At 36.4% G+C, this 20,719-nt stretch overlaps 1 protein-coding gene across 1 annotated transcript in view; it reads left to right on the top strand.

The window, feature by feature from the left end:
• The window catches only part of LOC133768024 (GLIPR1-like protein 1), a 54,875-nt gene that overhangs the window by 32,215 nt on the left and 1,941 nt on the right, over nt 1-20,719 (top strand). The window contains exon 5 of the mRNA XM_062202454.1: nt 6,289-6,333. Coding sequence (XP_062058438.1) covers nt 6,289-6,333 — 45 coding nt within the window. The remainder of the gene's footprint in view (nt 1-6,288; nt 6,334-20,719) is intronic.

The raw sequence follows: 20,719 nt of genomic DNA, 5'->3' as shown, positions 1-20,719 counted from the left end.
CAGTTTGTTGATGTGGTGTCACATTGATTGATTTGCAAACATTGAACCATACCAGGGATAAATCCCACTTGGTCTGGGTAGATGATCCTTATGATGCATTGTTGCATTCTATTGGCCAGAATTTTATTGAGGATTTTTGCATCTATGTTCATCAGGGAAATTGGTTTGCAATTTTCTTTCAATGCTGCATCTTTTTCAGGTTTAGGAATTAATGTGAGGCTGACTTCATAGAAAGAATTTGAGAGGATTCCCTTTCTTTCAATTGTTCTGAATAGTTTGAGAAGAGTTGGTGTTAGTTCTTTTTCAAATGTCTGGTAGAATTCAGCAGTGAATCCATCTGGTCCTGGGCTTTTCTTTGTTGGGAGGGCCTTTATTACTAATTCAATTTCTCACTCAGTTATGGGTCTGTTTAGATTTTCTATGTCTTCATGGTTCAATTTAGGTAGGTTGTATGTGCCCAGCAATCTATCCATTTCTGATAGATTTACCTATTTGCTGGCATACAACTCTTTGTAGCAATTTCTGATGATTCTATTTCTGTGGTGTCTGTTTTTACATTCCCTTTTTCATATCTGATTTTATTGATTTGTGTTTTTTCTCTCCTGTTTTTCATTAGTTGGGCCAATGCTGTGTAAATTTTGTTTATTTTTTCAAAAAACCAGCTCTTCATTTTGCTGATCTTTTGTAGTTTTTTTTTTTTTTTGATGGATTGAATTCTGTTGATTTTTTTCTCTGATTTTAATTATTTTTCTTCTCCTACTAGTTTTGGGTCTGGTTTGCTGCTGTTTTTCTAGATCCTTGAGATGCATTGATAGCTCATTTTTTTGGTGCCTTTCCAATTTCTTGATGTAGACACGTATTGCTATACACTTTCCACTTATCACTGCTTTTGCTGTATCCCATACGTTTTGATATGCTGTGTTGTTATGTTCATTTGCTTCCAGAAAGTTTTTTTATTTCTCTTTTGATTTCTTCTATGACCCACTGTTCATTCAAAAGCACCTTGTTCAGTCTCCATGTGTTTGCATATGCTCTAGGGATTTCTGAGTTACTAATTTCCAGCTTCATTCCATAGTGATCTGAGAAGATGCATTGTATGATTTTGATTCTTTTGAATTTGCTGAGACTTGCTTTATGGCCTAGTATGTGTCAATCCTAGAGTAAATTCCATGTACTGCTGAGAAGAATATGTATTCTTCAAGTGTAGGATGAAAAGTTCTGTAGATATCTGTTATATCCATTTGGTCTATGGTGTTGATTTAATCTGCTGTTTCCTTATTGATTTTCTGTCTTGTTGATCTGTCCATTGCTGAAAGTGGAGTATTGAAGCCCCCAATACTATTGTATTGGAGTCTAAGTCTCCCTTTAAGTCCCTTAACATATCTTTTATATAACCCGGTGCCCTGTAATTAGATGCATATATGTTTATAATAGTTACATCTTCCTGTTGAATTGATCCCTTAATCATTATATAGTGCCCCTCTTTGTCTCCCTTAACAGTTTTTGTGTTAAAATTTATTTTGTCTGATATTAAGATGGCTACACCAGCTCTTTTTTTGGTTTCTGTTGGCAATAATAACTTTTTCCAGCTTTTCACTTTCAGTCTGCATGCATCTTTGTTGGAAAGATGTGTTTCTTGTAAGCAGCAAATAGATGGGTTTTGTTTTTTAATCCATTCAGCCAGTCTGTGTCTTTTAACTGACAAGTTGAGCCCATTTATATTCAATGTGACTATTGGTAAGTAGTAACTTTGCCCTGCCATTTTTCCAAAGATATTTCTAATATATACTTTGAACTTCCTGTGATCTTTTACTGCAAGATTTTCTTCCTTTACCTTCTTTCGTATTGATGACCATGTTTCTGTGTTTCTGTGTGCAACACATCTTTAAGCATCTTTTGCAGGGCTGGACGAGTGGTGACAAATTCTTTCAATATCTGTTTACTATGAAAGGTCTTTATTTCACCTTCATTCACAAATGAGAGCTTTACAGGATATAATATTCTGGGATGGCAGTTTTTTTCTCTTAGTATTTGGGCTATATCTTGCCATTCCCTCCTAACCTGTAGGGTTTCTGATGAGAAGTCTGCTGTGAGTCTAATTGGAGATCCTCTCAGAGTAATCTGACATTTCTCTCTTGCACATTTTTCTTTTTGATATATTTTCTTTATGTTTCAATGTGGTGAGTTTGATTATAATGTGTTGTGGTGAGGATCTCTTCCCGTCAAGTTTATTCGGAGTTCTGTGTGCTTCCTGTCCTTGGATATCTCTTTCTGTCTCCAAACCTGGGAAGTTTTCTGCTAGTATCTCACTGAAAAGGCTTTCAAATCCTTTCTCTCTCTCTCCATGACTTCAGGAACTGCTAGAACCCAAATGTTGGTTTTTTTTTTAATAATATCTTGTAGATTCCCAATAATATTTTTTAGATTTCTAATTTCCTCTTCTTTTCTTTGGTTTGACGGTATACTTTCCTGTGATCTGTCTTCTAAGTCCAATATTCTCTCTTCTATCTCAATGATTCTGTTTTTAAAGCTCTCAACTGTGTTTTTCATTTGTTCTATTGAATTCTTCATTTCATTTTGATTTCTCATTAATATCAATTTCATGTTCTACTAAATTCCTCATTTCATTTTGATTCTTCCTTAAGATTTCATTTTCACGAGAGAGATTTTCTGTCATGTTGAAATGCTTCTTACTTATGTTTGTTTGCATTCAACTCTTTTTTCTAGTTGTTATTAGAATAATGACTGATTCAATGTCCAAATGAATTCTGACTTAAAACAAATATGCTTCTCTTCCATCATCAGCATTTTAGTTTTTAAACACAGATTCTTTTAAGGGTCAATGTATAAATTCTTGGTGAAAGACAAGTGAAAATTGTGAATGGAGGTGATGATGAGTACCAGGAAAGAAGACAGACAAAAAATAATGCATTTGAAATTATTGTAATTATATAATGCTCAACATCAGGCAATCTCAATTTGTTTGGAGTCAGGATTGTGTGCCTTTGGAGAAGAAAGAGGAATTAGTGACTGGAATACAACACCAAAATGACTTTCTGCATCGCTTCTGCTATTATCTAGATGTGTTCTCTTTTTGTAATTCTTTTTTTAGCCTTATGGGATATGAATTTTTTCTATGTTCAAATTATATAAAAAATTATATTAGGATGATCCCTCTAATATCAAATTTAATTCTAAACAGTTCTACTAAAGTAAACTTACTATTTACTTTCTGTTTCCAAACTAGTGATTTCTAGTCAAAGGGATAACAAATAACAATGATACATCCATGGTTTTCCTTTCCTCTTCCTCCCAGCATCCAATCCACTGTCATTTCTTGCCTGAACCTCCTGAAATCTCCTGCTTCTCCTCTTCCTTTACTCCAAATTGTTTTACACAGCGAAAATCAGCTCAAGTAATTCTTTTCTAAAAGTTTTCAATTACTTCCTATTATAATGAAATGAAAATCAGATTTGATGTCCATGTGGTCAACAAGTCAAAGCATTCTCTGGTTATTGTCTCCTCTCTTTTGTAATTTTTGTTATTCTTTCACTGAAACACTAAGCTTCATTATCATCAACCTTATGTATTCCAGTTTCTTTCTAAAAATCCCTTATCTAGATCATCTGGCAACTTTGAGAAAACTTCCAAAGAAGCCATCCCGCTCTTTCAAACCCAGCTGAATTGTAGGTGAATGTAGCCAGGATGTTGAACCCTATTGACCTCTTTCTATGGACCTTCAGCTCTGAATGCCGATCTTTTCCAGTGTTTTGGATTAGCGAACTTCTAATGCTCCTCAACAATGTTTAATAGTCCTTTATTGGAATTTTCTAGTTTTGGTCAATTAGAGCTTAAGCTATTTCATGGAAAAGATTTAAGCAACCATTGCCCATCAGCTACTGTGAGCTTTGACACCAAAGTGGAAATGTTCCCTCAACTTGTTCTTTTTCCAAATTATTCAGAATGTATTTGGCAATTCTTGGCCCTTTGGCCTTACACATTAACTTTAGGGTAAGTGTATTAATTCCATAGATGACTTTGTTGGGTTTTGGTTGGAATTATATTGAATTTGTAGAAAAATGTGGGAAGAATTAATATTTTTACAACACTGACCATTTACAACAATAAAAATGGTTTATTGAAGTCATTTTAATTGTTTTACACTTAAACATCGAAATTTTCTTAGTAGAGATCTTGCACAGGAGATTTCTTGGTAACATGTACCTATTGTTATTATACATGTTTTAAATTTCATTTACAAATTGAATTTGCTGATTTACTGAAATATTAATGCTTTTGTTTAATAGTCTGCTATACAGGAATCTTACCAAACTTTGTTATTATTTCTAATAGTTAATTTTTTCTACAATGAAAATCATGTTATTTACTTTAAAAATAACTGCAAATTTTGAACTTTCTCCAAATCTTTCTATCCATTATTTATTTACTTCTAAAAATAGACAATTATCAAGTACAAAGTTGAACATAAACTGTGATAATGGTGTCTTCCTCTCAATATAAAAGCCATGTCCATCATCTTGCATATTTGATGTAGATTGCTTTAAATTATTCCTCATTACTAGGATATAAAATTATTATTTTCCCTTATTTTATTAATTTTTAACTTGAATGAATGTTTAATTTTAGATTTTTTCTGCATATCTTCAAATCACTCAATTTTTAAATCTTTAATGTGTCAATGTTATAAACTTTATCCAAAGATTTATAATGCAACCCAGTCACATGTAAAATTTCAAAAGGTATTGAGAGTTAAGTAATGACCCACTAATCCAAAAGTAGGTCATTCTTTCATTCTTGTGATAAAACCAATTTAGTCATGAGGTTTCATATATAAATGGTTAGCTTCTTATTCACTTTTTTTTGTAATTTTGGCATTTAATTTTAGAATTATAATTGGCCTACAATTTTCCTTTTTTACCTTTTTTACCTCTCCATACATGATTTTGAATTTAAGGTTGTAGTAGCCTTATAAAAGAAGTTGGAAATTGGGAATATTGCTTCTTTTTACATTTAGTTATGGGTAGTGCACAATTCTCATTATTTCATTTTTGTATGTTTGGGAAACATTCTCTATAAGCCTATTTGGTGTATTTTGTTCTGTGGGGAGTTTGTGTGTATGTGTGTGTGCACATGTATGCTGTGTGCCTGTAAGTTTTAAATTGCTGATTTAATTTACTTAATGGTTACATGATATTCAGGTTTAGGGGTAACATTAGAAAACTTTGTTATACATAAGATTTAATGAACTTTTTATAATTTTGCCTCTGCTCTGTCTATAGTCATATTCCACTTAAGTCTTAAGACTTTTGATTTGTGCCTTTGCCTCTTTTTATTGGTTATCTTAGATAGATAGATATATAGATATAGTTATAGTTATAGTTATAGACATAAAAATTTGTTGGATGATTTCTTTCTGAGAGACAGGAGTCATAGATGACATATCTAGGCTGGGAAGTCAAATGGCTTAACTCAGGAGGAGATTCAGAGGATTAAATATAACTCAAAGCATTTTGAGCCCCCAAAAATTTTAGTAAATTTTAGCTATTATTGTAATTAAGTTCCTCACTATTTTCTATCATTTGATACAGTTTGTATTTCTCATGGGCTTGCCATTCTTTGAAATAATCATTTTTATTCATTTTATTTATTCAGTTTTGAAACTGATAGATTTGCCACCATTCAATCTTTGCTATAATGAAAGGAACTTTATTTTATTCTTTTCCAAACCCTATATCATGCTCTCCACACAATAGAAAATGATAATATATAAAAATATATATGCATATAAATCAATGAAATAAAAAAACAAATTTCTAACAGAGCAGAGGATCCTATTACAAAAATGAACAAGGAAGAAAAATTTGTGGAAAGGACATGGAGCAAAAATTTAGAACAAGGACCACCAAAGAACTGAATGAGATACTTAATGGGGGATCCCAGGTACCCAAGTCTGTAAGAGGGAATTACATTTTTCAGGGATGTGAATTGGGATTGGCAGAGTGCCAGAAATAAAGTGCTACTTTATAGTTTTGCCTATTTTTAGACTGCTATGCCTACAACATAAGAGACATTCTAGAAGTATTTGTTGACATACTGGTAGGTGGCATCATAAAGATTTTGAAACACTGTAGCATTTGAGTAAGATGTTTTCATCTTTCTTAAGTGAAAAGGTAAAACAAAATTTTCTAGATTGACTGTCAGACTCTAAAAGCCAGGAAAAAAGTGAATGCTTTTCATTTTATAACATTAACTTTTTTTCTGCTTTAGGAATTCCACAAATTGTTATGCCTGAAATTATCAATACCAATACCAGTATGTATCAAAATATTTCAGTATTGATTTAAGTATTTGTTCCCCTTGAAACAAAACTGAGCATTAATTGTTGTGTTTTATTGACAGTTCCTCCAAATGAAAACCCAGGGGCCAGAGCACCTCAGGCAATAGCATGTAATCTAGTGAGCCTCAGCTTTCTTCTCCAGAGAATCTTCTAATATGTCAATAAAGGAACAATTTATGACCAAATGTCACTCATCATCAATTTAATTCTCTATTAAAGCTTCTATACTCTTGTATCTAAAGACAATGTTTGTTTTTGATTCAAAAGATACAGTGTAGAAGATGGTTAAGCACTAAAGTTGTAAGATTATTTTTTAACTAAAATAGTTTTCTATATAAAAACAATCCCTGGGGCCGGCACTGTGGTGTAGCAGGTACAGCCACCACCTGCAGTGCTGGCATCCCATATGGGCGCTAGTTCAAGACCCGGCTGCTCCACTTCTGATCCAGCTCTCTGCTATGGCCTGGAAGAGCACTAGAAGATAGCCCAAGTCCTAGGGCTGCTGCATCCATGTGCATCCTCAGCTAACTACATTTAAGACCATCTTAACATGTATTTTTAAAGGAGTAATAAATGTTTGGTGTATACTGGCGAATAGATTACCTCTTTAATTGATTCTGTGGCAGGGACGCCCTTCTCCTTAGGTAGAAAAAAATGACTAAAGGCAGAAACAGTAGGGCAGTAGAGGCTTTCTGGGAATGGGGGCTGGGGAAGGCACAGAGGGAGCTGTCCAAGTAATACTAAAATTGCAACTAGGTCAACTAAAGCAAATCTAATACACATAGGTGTACCTTTGTGTAATGGTTGCAGAAGCAGTGCTACAGTTTTTAACTATCCAATCAAATATGTGTAACCAAATATGTAAACAAACAAACAATAACAGCTTACAGTTGTTTCTGCCAGGGACTGTAAGGCAAAACCCTGTTTTGTTCAGGGCCCAGACTTTGGATACAAATCTTCTGGGACTGCCAGCATAGGGAATAAAATTCTTTCTTGTTAAAAGCCTTTGTATTCTGTCTCTCTGAGATTCCCACTTCAATCCAAACTAATAAAAGATGAAATGAATCTAAGTAGTTTTAAATTTCAAATCTGCTGACAGTGGTCAGTGTTCACCAAAGAAACACTAAGAATATCAGGGGCAAAGAGACAAAAGGGGGAAGAAAGGGATTTTTAGTGACTCACAGAATTACTTGTGCAAACAAGTCAGAATCTGTAAAGCAAGCTAGAAAGATGAGAATTCAAGTAAAAGTTGGTATTGCACACTTTGGCCTCAGAATCAGCCCTTAAGGCATTCGGATCTGGCTGAAGAGCCCATGAGAGTATTGTAGGCATGGAAAGCCAAGACACCATGGAAAAGAAAAAAAAGAAGAAGACTTAAATAAAAGATCTCTACGAGTGAGATCCCAGTGGAAAGAACGGGGCCATCAAAGAAGGAGGTACCTTTCTCTGAAGGTAGGAGAGAACTTCCACTTTGACTATGACCCTGTCAGAATAAGATCAAAGTCGGCGAACCCTAAAGGCTTCCATAGCCTTGGCAACTCATGACTAGAGCCTAGGGAGATTACTGACGCCATAAACAAGAGTGTCAATTTGTTAAGTCAGCAACAGGAGTCACTGTGTACTTACATCTCATGTGGGATCTGTCCTTAATGTGTTGTCTAATGTGAAGTAATGCTATAACTAGTACTGAAACAGTATTTTTACACTTTGTGTTTCTGTGTGGGTGCAAACTGATGAAACCTTTACTAATTATATACAGAATCGATCTTCTGTATATAAAGATAACTGGAAATGGAAAAAAAAAAAAAACCTGGTGTTAAATTGGAAATGGCATAGAAAATTAATTAATTTTTTTAAAAATATCATGTAGGATCTCTGTCTTTAATGTGCTGTACACTGTCATTTAACGCTATAACTAGTACTCCAACAGTATTTTTTCACTTTGTGTTGCTATATGGGGGCAAACTGTTGAAATCTCTACTTAATATATACTAAACTAATCTTCTGTATATAAAGAGAATTGAAAATGAATCTTGATGTGAATGGAAGGGGAGAGGGAGCGGGAAAGGGTTGGGTTGCGGGTGGGAGGGATGTTATTGGAGGGGGAAGCCATTGTAATCCATAAGCTGTACTTTGGAAATTTATATTCATTAAATAAAAGTTTAAAAAAAAAAGTTGGTGTTGTAGTCTTGCACCCAACTGCTGGAAACAGGCAGAATTTCTGGGCTGTAGTTGTGAGGCAGAATTCATTCATCAGGAAAATTCAATCTGTGTTCTTAAGCCCTTCAACTGATGGAATGAGTCCCATGCATATTAAGGAGGATAACTCAATTTACTTGAAGCTTGTATATTTTAATCACACCTTTAAAAATACCTTTACATCAGCCTCTGAGGCTTGACCAAACAACTGGTCATCACTGTATAGTCTCATTGACTTCATAAAATTAACCACCACACTGCCACTTAGCATCATAAATATGGAGTCATTATCCTTTCAGTAATGTAAACTTTTGCAGTGATTTAACTATTACATTGTTAGAATACAAATTCACAATCAATTGCTCCCTAATTTGTGGTTTGAAACAGACCAAAGGTAAAATGACATGCACATAGAGTATACTTCTTTATGTATTATATTGTCATTATGCTCTTCTCATAAAATTTTGAAGTTTTTCATTAATAATGGCCTTAAGTGTTTATATTAACCAGAGAAATGTCTCAAAGATCTAATGATGCATTTTGAATACTTAGAAAAACAGAAACAAAACAAACCCAAAATCAGCAGGACATGAGAAATAATAAGGATCAGAGAAGAAATAAATGAAATTGAAACTAAAAAATATTAAAGATAACAAAACAAAAAAGTAGTTGAAAAATACACAAAATAAACCTCTAACCAGACTCACAAAGAAAAAAATGTGAGAAAACCCAAATAAATAAAATTAGAGATGAAAACGGAGATATTAAACTGACACCACCAAAATACAAAGGATCAAAAGAAAATACTTTGAAAACCTGTATACTATTAAACTGGAAAACCTTGAAAAAATTGATAAATGCCTGGATTCATATAATGTACTGAGATTAAATCAAGAAGATACAGACAACTTAAACAGACTCATAAAAAAGCAATGAGATTGAAGCAGTAATCAAAAATCTTTCATCAAGGAAAAGCCCGAGACCTGAAAAATTTACTATTGATTTGACAAAACATTCAAAGAGGAAGTAACTACAATATTTTTCTAACTACTCCAAAATAATGAACAGAATGGAACTCTGCCAAACTCTTTTTTTGAGGCCTACACATTATGGATATCAAAACCAAACAAAGACACAACATGAAAACTAAACATCTATCTCCTTAATGAATATAGATGCAAATATTCTCAACTAAATACTAGCACATCAAATCCAAAATTGCATTTAAAAGATCATATATAAAGCATTTCTGAATTCATCCTTTGATGGATAGGTAGTCTCAGGTGGGCAGCTCTGCATCTAATGAGATGATTATAAAGTTTTTGTTAAACATCCTATTGATGTGATTTATGATGCTTATTGATTGCAAATGTTGAACCACCCTTGACTTTCTGGGGTAAATCTGACTAAAATAAGGGAGTTTTATAAGGTAAGGTTGGCTCTCCATGATGATAAAATTCAGAATTACATGATCACCCCTAAAGTTAACAGCCTACTCTAGATTTCATTTTGAGAGTCTTCACAGGAACTGTATACCCGGATCAAATAATCAGCATACCTCTAGACCCCAGGCAGGCTGCAATCCACTTTGCAATGATTGCATTTCAAAAGAACATATAAGCTTCCTATCACTGATAAAGAAAGTCCAGGTGCATTGTGGATCAATCAGAGACCTACAGACAAGCTGATTACATACCACTCACCTCCAATTTTATTCTGTAAGATTCACCACACTTAATCCCTTGGGGAGTTCAGGATTAAGCAACAGCTACCTAATTCCTTATTCTGGGCATTACATAATAAATTCCTACATTCTTCTAGCCCCTAGATGTCAATGAATGGCTCGTTATATCTTAGGAGAGTGCACTCAGGCTTTTGGCATTCTACAAAAGTTTTATGATTTTAATAAAGATAGTTGTATTTTAATTCATGAGACCCAATTTTATCCTGAAACCTGGTAACATTTGATCTATTATAATTATATGTGAAAAGAATAGATGTAGCATGACTATTTTAATTACACTAGCTTTAGGCTTTTTTAAATATAAAAAATTCCTATTGACTTCTTCATACAATTTTCTTTCTTTTTTTTTATTTTTGACAGGCAGAGTGGACAGTGAGAGAGAGAGAGACAGAGAGAAAGGTCTTCCTTTTTGCCGTTGGTTCACCCTCCAATGGCTGCCGCGGTTGGCGCGCTGCGACCGGCACACCGCGCTGATCTGATGGCAGGAGCCAGGTGCTTCTCCTGGTCTCCCATGGGGTGCAGGGCCCAAGCACTTGGGCCATCCTCCACTGCACTCCCTGGCCACAATACAATTTTCTAATGGTGTTACTGTTACTGATTTCCCATATGACATTTTTTTCCTGTCTTTAATATAACTTCCTTAGACTGGTGGGCAGAATTTTCTAGAAGACAGTCCATTGCTTTCTTTTAAATAGGGTCTGAGAGGGCATCTGGCACAACATTGGGATGTAATAATTGAAGCACAACTTGGAATGCCTGCAACCTATGTCAGACAGCTTGGATTCAAGTGTCAACTCTGCTTCTGATTCTACCTTACTGCTTATGCCATACCTTGGGAGGCAACAAGTGATGGCTCAAGCACTTGGGTCCTTGCCACCCACCTGGGAAACCCAGATTGAATTCTGGGATCCTGGCTTCAGCTGGCCCAGCCCAAGCTGTTGCAGGCATTTGGGGATGAAAAGAGAATGAAATTCACCCTCTCTCTCTCCTCTTGAGTTCTTGGCCTAGCTTCCTAGCCTCAAGTAACCTTTGAAAGTCTAATTTCTAATGAAATTTCTAATGAAAGTTTCTGGCAAAGCAAATTTTAAAAAGGCCTTTGCAGTCCATTACTATGCTTTCTGCATTAAAGTCAATAATGAAACCAAATCTAATGAGACCAGACTTATTTTGTAAGGAAGAATAACTTGACTTTAGCTCATTTTTATCAATAAAGGAGTGACTACAAAAAGATACTTTCATGTTTCAGCGGAAAACTATAGAACATCCTTGCGGGTTATTAGATTTTAATTGTTCATTGTCCTTGAGGTTATAGAACCTACATGTAAACCAACCTGGATCCTGTCATCTTGCACATTTTGTCAATTCTTCTAGTTTCCTCTAATGTCTGACTATAACTCTGCAAACTAAATTTCTAATTGTTACCATATCTTTCTGACTTGGAGTCACTGAGAACCAAAACCTGACTGGCGTGATCAAAAGAAGCCCTGTGAGCTGAAGCTGGATACTTCCATGCTCTGCTCTAGGAAACAGCCAGGACTACGATACTGATGTCTGTGCCCTCACTGCAGACAGGCGAACGGCCCACCAGGAAGTTTGTAGGATTACCATAGTTGTCCTTACTCCATCATCTAAAGATGCTTTTGGGGCCCACATCTAGAATATGTGTGTGTGTATGTGTGTGTGTGTGTGTGTGTATATATATATATATATATATAGAGAGAGAGAGAGAGAGAGAGAGAGAGAGAAATGTATAGATAGGCAATTGTTAAACAACAGTTGCTGTACTTGGGTGGGGAGGCAGTTCTTGAGGGAATACCTGAAGATCTTATGTGTTTATTTTCTATATTGTATTTATGTATAATCCATGGAATTAAGAAATTTCTAAGTAGTCTTAGAATTTATTTTCAGAAATGTTTGCTTTCAGATTTGCTGTAACATGTACCTGTATTTTTGCCTAATTTTTTTATTCTTTGAATGTTTTATTTTTTCTGTTAACCCTAAAGAAAACAATGAATTTGGGGCCGGTGCTGTGGCATCCTATATGGGCGCTGGTTCGAGACCTGGCAGCTCCACTTTTGATCCAGCTCTCTTTTATGGCCTGGGAAAGCAGTGGAAGATGGCCCAAGTCCTTGGGCCCCTGTGCCCATGTGAGAGACCAGGAAGAAGCTCGTGGCTCCTGGATTTGGATTGGCGCAGCTCCAGCCATTGCAGCCCAATTAAGGAGTACTCTCTCTCTCTCTCTCTGCCTCTCCTTCTCTTTCTGTGCAACTCTGACTTTCAAATAAATAAATAATAAATCTTAAAAAAATGAACTTAATGATCCTCTAAATGATGATAAAAGTACTCATCTGGAGTTAATGATAAAAAATCAGCATCTTGAGATGTTTTCTCACATGTCCAAAACTTGCATACAACTTTATATGTGCCTGTTTATAACATTTATCAACTACCACCCTGTGTTGAAATATTTCATCTATATACACACATATATATATATACACAAACACATATTATATATATAGAAGGAGACAGAGATAATGTCTTATTCTAAAAATAGCAGCTTTTTAAATCAACAGCAACTTGAAGACAAAAATTTTGAAGTTTGTATACCTTAAATAAAAAGTTTCTGGAAAAAAACATATTTTGCCAAACACAGAATGCAAGTCAAAGACTACATTAAAAATTCTCTTGGAACACAAAGATGAAAAACAAAAGTCAAAATAGATATGAAAAAACTAATGAAAAAGATGGGGCAGGTAAATCTATGAATTGGTGTTCCTAAAGAACCGAGAACAACAAATGTAAGAGACATTATAAAGAACAGATAATGTTCCTGATCTATAAATACACTTCTATAAATATTTATAGCTTATAGTTAATCATAAAAAGAGAACAAATACTGAAAAATAATCATTTGTTAGTGTTTATTTTTCAGTTTCAAAGATTAAATACTTATATCATTCTAAGTAAAATAAATTAATTGGATTAACATTGAATCTGACATTAAAGAGGACACAATCAAAGATGACTATGAGAATTTAATCTCAATTGATAGATTGTGAAGTACAGGAACAAAGACATTTTTATTTGTAAACATATTGCTCTGTAGATGATGGAGGACTGTAAATTGATTTAAACAGATTGTTAATAGATGCAACCAAACACTGACCAAGGCATACAATTATACATTTTAACATATTTAACACCATGACACATATTGTAATCAAACTCCCCACAGTAAAACATAATGAAAAGATTCTAAAATGTGCACAAGAAAATGCCAAATTACTTTCAGAGGATCTCCAATTAGACTCACAGTGGACATCGCATCAGAAACCCTAAGGGCTAGAATAGAATGGTGAGAAAAATTCCAAGTCTTTATTTTTTTAACTTTTATTTAATGAATATAAATTTCCAGTGTACAGCTTATGGATTACAATGGCTTCCCCCTCCCATAACTTCCCTCCCACCCGCAACACTCCCCTCTCCCGCTCCCTCTCCCCTTCCATTCACATCAAGATTCATTTTCAATTCTCTTTATATACAGAAGATCAATTTAGTATAAAGGTTTCAACAGTTTGCCTCCACATAGAAACACAAAATGAAAAATGCTATTGGAGTACTAGTTATAGCATTAAATCACAGTGTACAGCACATTAAGGACAGAGATCCCACATGAGGAGCAAGTGCACAGTGGCTCCTGTTGTTGACCCAACAAATTGACACTCTAGTTTATGGCGCCAATAACCATCCTAGGCTGTTGTCATGAGTTGCCAAGGCTATGGAAGCCTTCCAAGTTTACCGACTCTGATCATATTTAGACAATGTCATAAAAGACAGAGTGAGGATAGTAACCAATGATCCTAAGAGTGGCATTTACCAGGTTTGAACAATTATACAGCATTAAGTGGGGAAGAGGACCATCAGTACACACAGGTTGGGAGTAGAGCCATTGGTGGTAGAGTAGAGGTTATGATTACAAAGGAATGAGGCCCAAGTACACTAGACAGGGCCTAGAACAAAGGACAGAGTCATTATTAGAGGAGCTAAGAAAGGTGCTGTCTAAGCTACAATTAAGTTTTCTGACTGAGAGGCAAATAGAACCTCACAGAAGGGGCTTGATAATAATCTGGTGGGCTTTAGGCCTTGTAAATTCAGAGGCCCAGACCTATCTATCTCTTCACATGGGGTATATCCTAAGGGAGGTGTGAACCTCCTAGGGGAAGGCACTCTGTTGACTTTCATTACCTGGCTGGCCTGGGAGGAGAGCTGGCCAGGTAAAGGCAGGGGGCATCTCTAACAAGAAATTTACAGTTCTGCCTGCAATGTTGCTGACCCTACTTGACCATCCCCTCAGCTGCAGTGGTCACTTTGGAAGTTGGGCTGGGTGAAGGGCTTTTCAGCTTAGAGCCAATAAGATCTGTGGCTCTGACCTGGGCATCCTTCGACTCCAGGGCAGGTCCATTTCCAGTGATCCAACTCTTGGCAGAGCTGCCAGGGCTCTTCACAAGCTGACTTCTGCTGAAGCCCAGGCTTACCACATTGAAAGCCACTGCAGTGGACTGGCCTGTTGGGTCTCCTTGAGGGCAGATCACTGTACAGAACAGCCATTAATAGGCCTGCCACCCATTGCTTCTGATGCCTAGCTTTCTTTTCCTCCTGGTTTGTGTTAAAGCAGACCAGACGATGCAAGTCAAGGGAGTGCCAAAGTCCCATCTCTAATCCAAGTCTTAAGAGAAAAAAACTGTCAACCCAGAATACTGTTCCCTGCACAGCATCATCAGAAATTACTAAAAAGAGCTGTATGCCAACAAAACAGGAAACCTAAAAGAAATGGATAGATTCCTGAATACATACACTCTACCTAAATTGAGCCACGAAGACACATAAAACCTAAATAGACCCATAACAAAGACGTAAATTGAGTCAGTAAAAAAGACCTTCTCAAGAAAGAAAAGACCAAGACTGGATGGCTTCACTGCTGAAATCTACCAGATATTTAAAAAATAACTGACTCCAATTTTTGTCAAGGATTCAAAACAATTGAAAGGGAGGGAATCTTACCAAATTATTTCTATGAAGCCAGCATCACCTTAATTCCTAAACGTGAAAAAGATGCAACAGAAAAAAAGAACTACAGACCAATTTCCCTGATGAACACAAATGCAGAAATCCTCAACAAAATTGTAGCAAATCAAATCCAACAACACATCAGAAAGATCATTCACCAAGACCAAGTGGGATTTATCCCTGGTATGCAGGCATGATTCAGCATTTGCTAGTCAATCATTGTGATGTATCATATTAACAAACTGAAGAACAAAAACCATATGATTATACAGAGAAAGCATCTGATAACATATAGTGACCTTTCATGATGAAAACTCTAAGAAAATTGGGTATAGAAGGAACATTCCTCAACACAATCAAGGCAATTTATGACAAACCCACATCCAGCATCCTATTGAATGGGGAATATTTGGAAGCATTCCCACTGAGATCTGGAATCAGACAAGAATGCCAATACTCACCACTGGAACTTACAGAAGAGGTTGGTAAATTAGCAGGATATAAAATCAGTACACAAAAATCAATAGCCTTTGTATACACAGACAATGCCATAGCTGAAAAAGAACTTCTAAGATCAATCCCATTCACAATAGCTACCAAAATATCAAATACCTTGGAATAAATGTAACCAAGGACATTAAAGATCTCTATGATGAGACAAAACACTAAGGAAAGAAATAAAAGGAAATACAAAAAAATGGAAAAATCTTCCATGTTCATGGATTGGAAGAATCAATATCATCAAAATGTCCATTCTTCCAAAAACAATTTAGAGATTCAATGCAATACTGATCAAAATACCAAGGACATTCTTGTCAGATATAGAAAAAGTGATGCTAAAATTCATATGGAAACACAGGAGACCCCGAATAGCTAAAGCAATCTTATACAAAAAAAAAAACAAAGCCAGAGGCATCACGATACCAGATTTCAAGACATACTACAAAGTGGTTATAATCAAAACAGCTTGGTACTGGTACAGAAACAGATGAATAGACTGATGGAACAAAATAGGAACACCAGAAATCAATCCAAGCATGTACAACCATCTTATATTTGATACAGGAACTAAAATCAATCCCTGGAGCAACAACAGTCTCTTCAACAAATGGTGCTGGCAAAACTGGATTTCCACATGCAGAAGTATGAAGCAAGATCCCTACCTTTCATGTTACACAAAAATCCACTCAAAATGGATTGAAGAACTAAATCTATGACCCAATATCATCAAAGTGCTAAAGAACATTGGGGAAACCCTGCGAGACATTGGCATAGGCAAGAATTCTTGGGAAAAAAATCCTAGAGACACAAGCAATCAAAGCCAAAATTAACAAATGGTATTAAATTGAGAAGCTTCTGTACTGCAAAAGAAACACTCAGCAAAGTGAAGAGGCAACTGACAGAATGAGAGAAATTAATTACAAACTATTCAACTGATAAAGGATTAATAACCAGAATACATGAAAAGATCAATAAACTCAACAACAATAAAGCAAATAACCCAGTGAAGAAATGGGCAAAGGCCTTAAACAGACATTTTTCAAAAGAGGAAATCCAAATGGCCAACAATAACATGAAAAAATACTCAAGATCCAGAGTTTGTGAACTCAAAAGGCTTCCATAGCCTAGGCAGTTCATGTCAGGAGCCTCTGCTGATCACTGACATCATAAATAAGAGTGTCAGTTGTTAAATCATCAACAGAAGTCACTGTGCACATGCTCCCCACATTGGATCTCTGTCCTTAATGAGTTTACTATGAGAATTTTTTTAAAAGATTCATTTATTTATTTGAAAGAGTTACACAGGGAGAGAAGGAGTATATATGAAATACATGAAGCTTGTACAACTTAAATAAAATTTTAAAAAACCTACTATATAGGAATATACACAATACTAGAAAAAGTATATAAAACCTACCCAGCATTTCCTTTAAAATTACTGATTAAAACAAGAATATTTATTTAGCCTCTTGGAGATACATGACAAATAAGATAAAGTGATATGTCTACTCTCAAGAAGATGATAGTTTTAAACAACCTTATGGGAATACTTTAAAAATTTGTGGAAAAATAGAATTAAAAAATAAGTTTTGGTGATCCAACATGGGAAGCGGGATACACAGCAGACTCATAGAATGGCAGATGCACTGAACAGCACTTTGGCCTCAGAATCAGCCCTTAAGGCATTCGCATCTGGCTAAAAAGCCCATGAGAGTATTTCAGGCATAGAGAGCCAAGACGCTCTGGAAAAAAAAAATAAAAAAAATAAAAACCTAAATGAAAGATCTCTGCAAGTAAGATCCCAGTGGAAAGAACGGGCCATCAAAGAAGGGGGTACCTTTCTCTGAAGGGAGGAGAGAACTTCCATTTTGACTATGACCTTGTCTAAATAAGATCGGAGTTGGCGAACTCAAAAGGCTTCCATAGCCTTGGCAACTCATGACTAGAGCCTCGGGTGATTACTGACACCATAAACAAGAGTGTCAATTGTTAACAAAACAACAGACCAAGTTCAGTTCACAATTGATCACACTGATAGGTCTAAGAGTCAAAGGGATCACACAAACAAGACTAGTGTCTGCTAATACTGATAGAATCAAAAAGGGAGAGAACGATCCAACATGGGAAGCAGGATACACAGCAGACTCATAGAATGGCAGATGTCCTAAATAGCACTCTGGCCTCAGAATCAGCCCTCAAGGCATTTGGATCTGGCTGAAGAGCCCATGAGAGTATTGTAGGCATGGAAAGCCAGGACACTCTGGCAGGAAAAAAAAAAAAAGAAGAAGAAGACCTAAGTGAAAGATCTCTACGAGTGAGATCCCAGTGGAAAGAATGGGGCCGTCAAAGAAGGAGGTACCTTTCTCTGAAGGTAGGAGAGAACTTCCACTTTGACTATGACCCTGTCGGAATAAGATCAAAGTCGGCGAACCCTAAAGGCTTCCATAGCCTTGGCAACTCATGACTAGAGCCTAGGGAGATTACTGACGCCATAAACAAGAGTGTCAAATTGTTAAGTCAGCAACAGGAGTCACTGTGAACTTACGTCTCATGTTTGATCTGTCCTTAATGTGTTGTCCAATGTGAAGTGATGCTATAACTAGTACTAGTACTGAAACAGTATTTTTACACTTTGTGTTTCTGTGTGGGTGCAAACTGATGAAATCTTTACTTAGTATATACTGAATCGATCTTCCGTATATAAAGATAATTGAAAATGAAAAAAAAAACAAACTTGGTTTTAAATTGGACATTGCATAGAAAATCAATCAATTTTTAAAAAATATCATGTAGGATCTCTGTCCTTAATGTGCTGTACATTGTGATTTAATGCTATAACTAGTACTCCAACAGCATTTTTCACTTTGTGTTGCTATGTGGAGGCAAACTGTTGAAATCTCTACTTAATATATACTAAACTGATCTTCTGTATATAAAGAGAATTGAAAATGAATCTTGATGTGAATGGAAGGGGAGAGGGAGTGGGAAAGGGGAGGGTTGCGGGTGGGAGGGAAGTTATTGGAGGGGGAAGCCATTGTAATCCATAAGCTGTACTTTGGAAATTTATATTCATTAAATAAAAGTTTAAAAAAAAATAAATTTTGCTTTTAAGAAAAAAACAAAAAACAGGAGTCACTGTGCACTTACTCCCCATGTAGGATCTCTGTCCTTAATGTGTTGTACAATGTGAATTAATGCTATAACTAGTACTCAAACAGTACTTTACACTTTGTGTTTCTGTGTGGGTGCAAACTGTTGAAAGCTTTACTTAATATATACTAAATTGATCTTCTGTATATAAAGAGAATTGAAAATGAATCTTGATGTGAATGGGATGGGAGAGGGAGCGGGAGATGGGAGTGTTGCAGGTGGGAGGGAGGTTATGGGGGGAAAATCCACTGTAATCCAAAAGCTGTACATTGGAAATTTATATTTATTAAATAAAAAAAGGTAAGTTTTGGGGTCAGCATTGTTGACATAGCATGTAAAGCTGTCTCCTGTGATGCCAGCATACCATCAGTTCATGGCCCAGGTGTTCCAATTCCCATTCAGCTAATGGCTTGGGAAAGGCAGGAGAAGATAGCCCAAGTGCTTGGGCTCCTTCCACTCCCATGGGAGATTTGGAAGCTCCTGTGATCAGCCTGGCTCAGCCTCTGACAATGTGGGTATTTAAGGATTAAGCCAGCACATGAAAGACCTCTCTCTCTCTCCCTCTCTCTTTCTCCCCATCCATAACTGATTTTAAAATAAATAGATACATATTTTTTAAAAATTTATTTCTGTGTATATATACTGAAATACGTGCTTTTTTTTCTTTTTTCTTTTTCTTTTTTTCTTGACAGATAGAGTTAGACAGTGAGAGAGAGAGACAGAGAGAAAGGTCTTCCTTCTGTTGGTTCACTCCCCATATGGCCACTATGGCCGGAACTACGCCAATCCGAAGCCAGAAGCCAGGTGCTTCCTCCTGGTCTCCAATGTGGGTGCAGGGGCCCAAGCACTTGGGCCATCCTCCACTGCACTCCTGAGCCGCAGCAGAGAGCTGGCCTGGAAGAGGAGCAGCTGGGACTAGAGTTGGCGCCAATATGGGATGACGACGCCGCAGGCAGAGGATTAACCAAGTGAGCCAGAGCGCTGGCACCAGTGCTTTTTTTTTTTTTTAAGATTTATTTTATTTATTTGAAAGGCAGAATTACAGAGAGGCAGAGGCAGAAAGGGAGAGAGAGTGAAAGATAGATAGGTCTTCCATCCATTGGTTCACTCCCTAGATGGCTGTAATGGCCAGAGCTGTGCCACTCCAAAGCCAGGAACCAGGAGCTTCTTCTGGGTCTCCTTTGTAGGTTCAGGGGCCCAAGGACTTGGACTATCTCCCACTGCTTTCCCAGGCCATAACAGAGATCTGGATCGGAAGTGGAGCAGCCAGGACTTGAACTGGTGCCCATATGAGATGCCAGCACTGCAGGTGGCAGCTTTGCCTGCTATACCACAACACTGGCCCTTGTTTTTTTCATAATATACATTTTCCACAAACTATTCTAAATATCGTTCTATTAGAAAGTTTAAAGTGCTTAGGGCTGGTATTGTGGAACAGCAGATTAAGCCACCAGATTAAGTGATGTGGGGCATACCATATTGCTATACCAATTCAAATTGGGGCTGTTTTGCTTCTGATCAAACTACCTACTAATTTTCCTGGGAAGGCAGTCGAAGATAGCCCACGTGACTGAACCCTTGCAATATATGTGGGATACTAGGATGGAGTTTTGGGCTATCTTGAGTTTGGACCAACCCTAGACATTGCAGCCATCTGGGAAGTGAACCAGTGGATGGATGATTCTCAGAGTCAGCTT

This window comes from Lepus europaeus, chromosome 10 (assembly GCF_033115175.1).
Source record: "Lepus europaeus isolate LE1 chromosome 10, mLepTim1.pri, whole genome shotgun sequence".
Taxonomy (NCBI): domain Eukaryota; kingdom Metazoa; phylum Chordata; class Mammalia; order Lagomorpha; family Leporidae; genus Lepus; species Lepus europaeus.
This window is presented reverse-complemented; position numbering and strand designations above follow the sequence as displayed.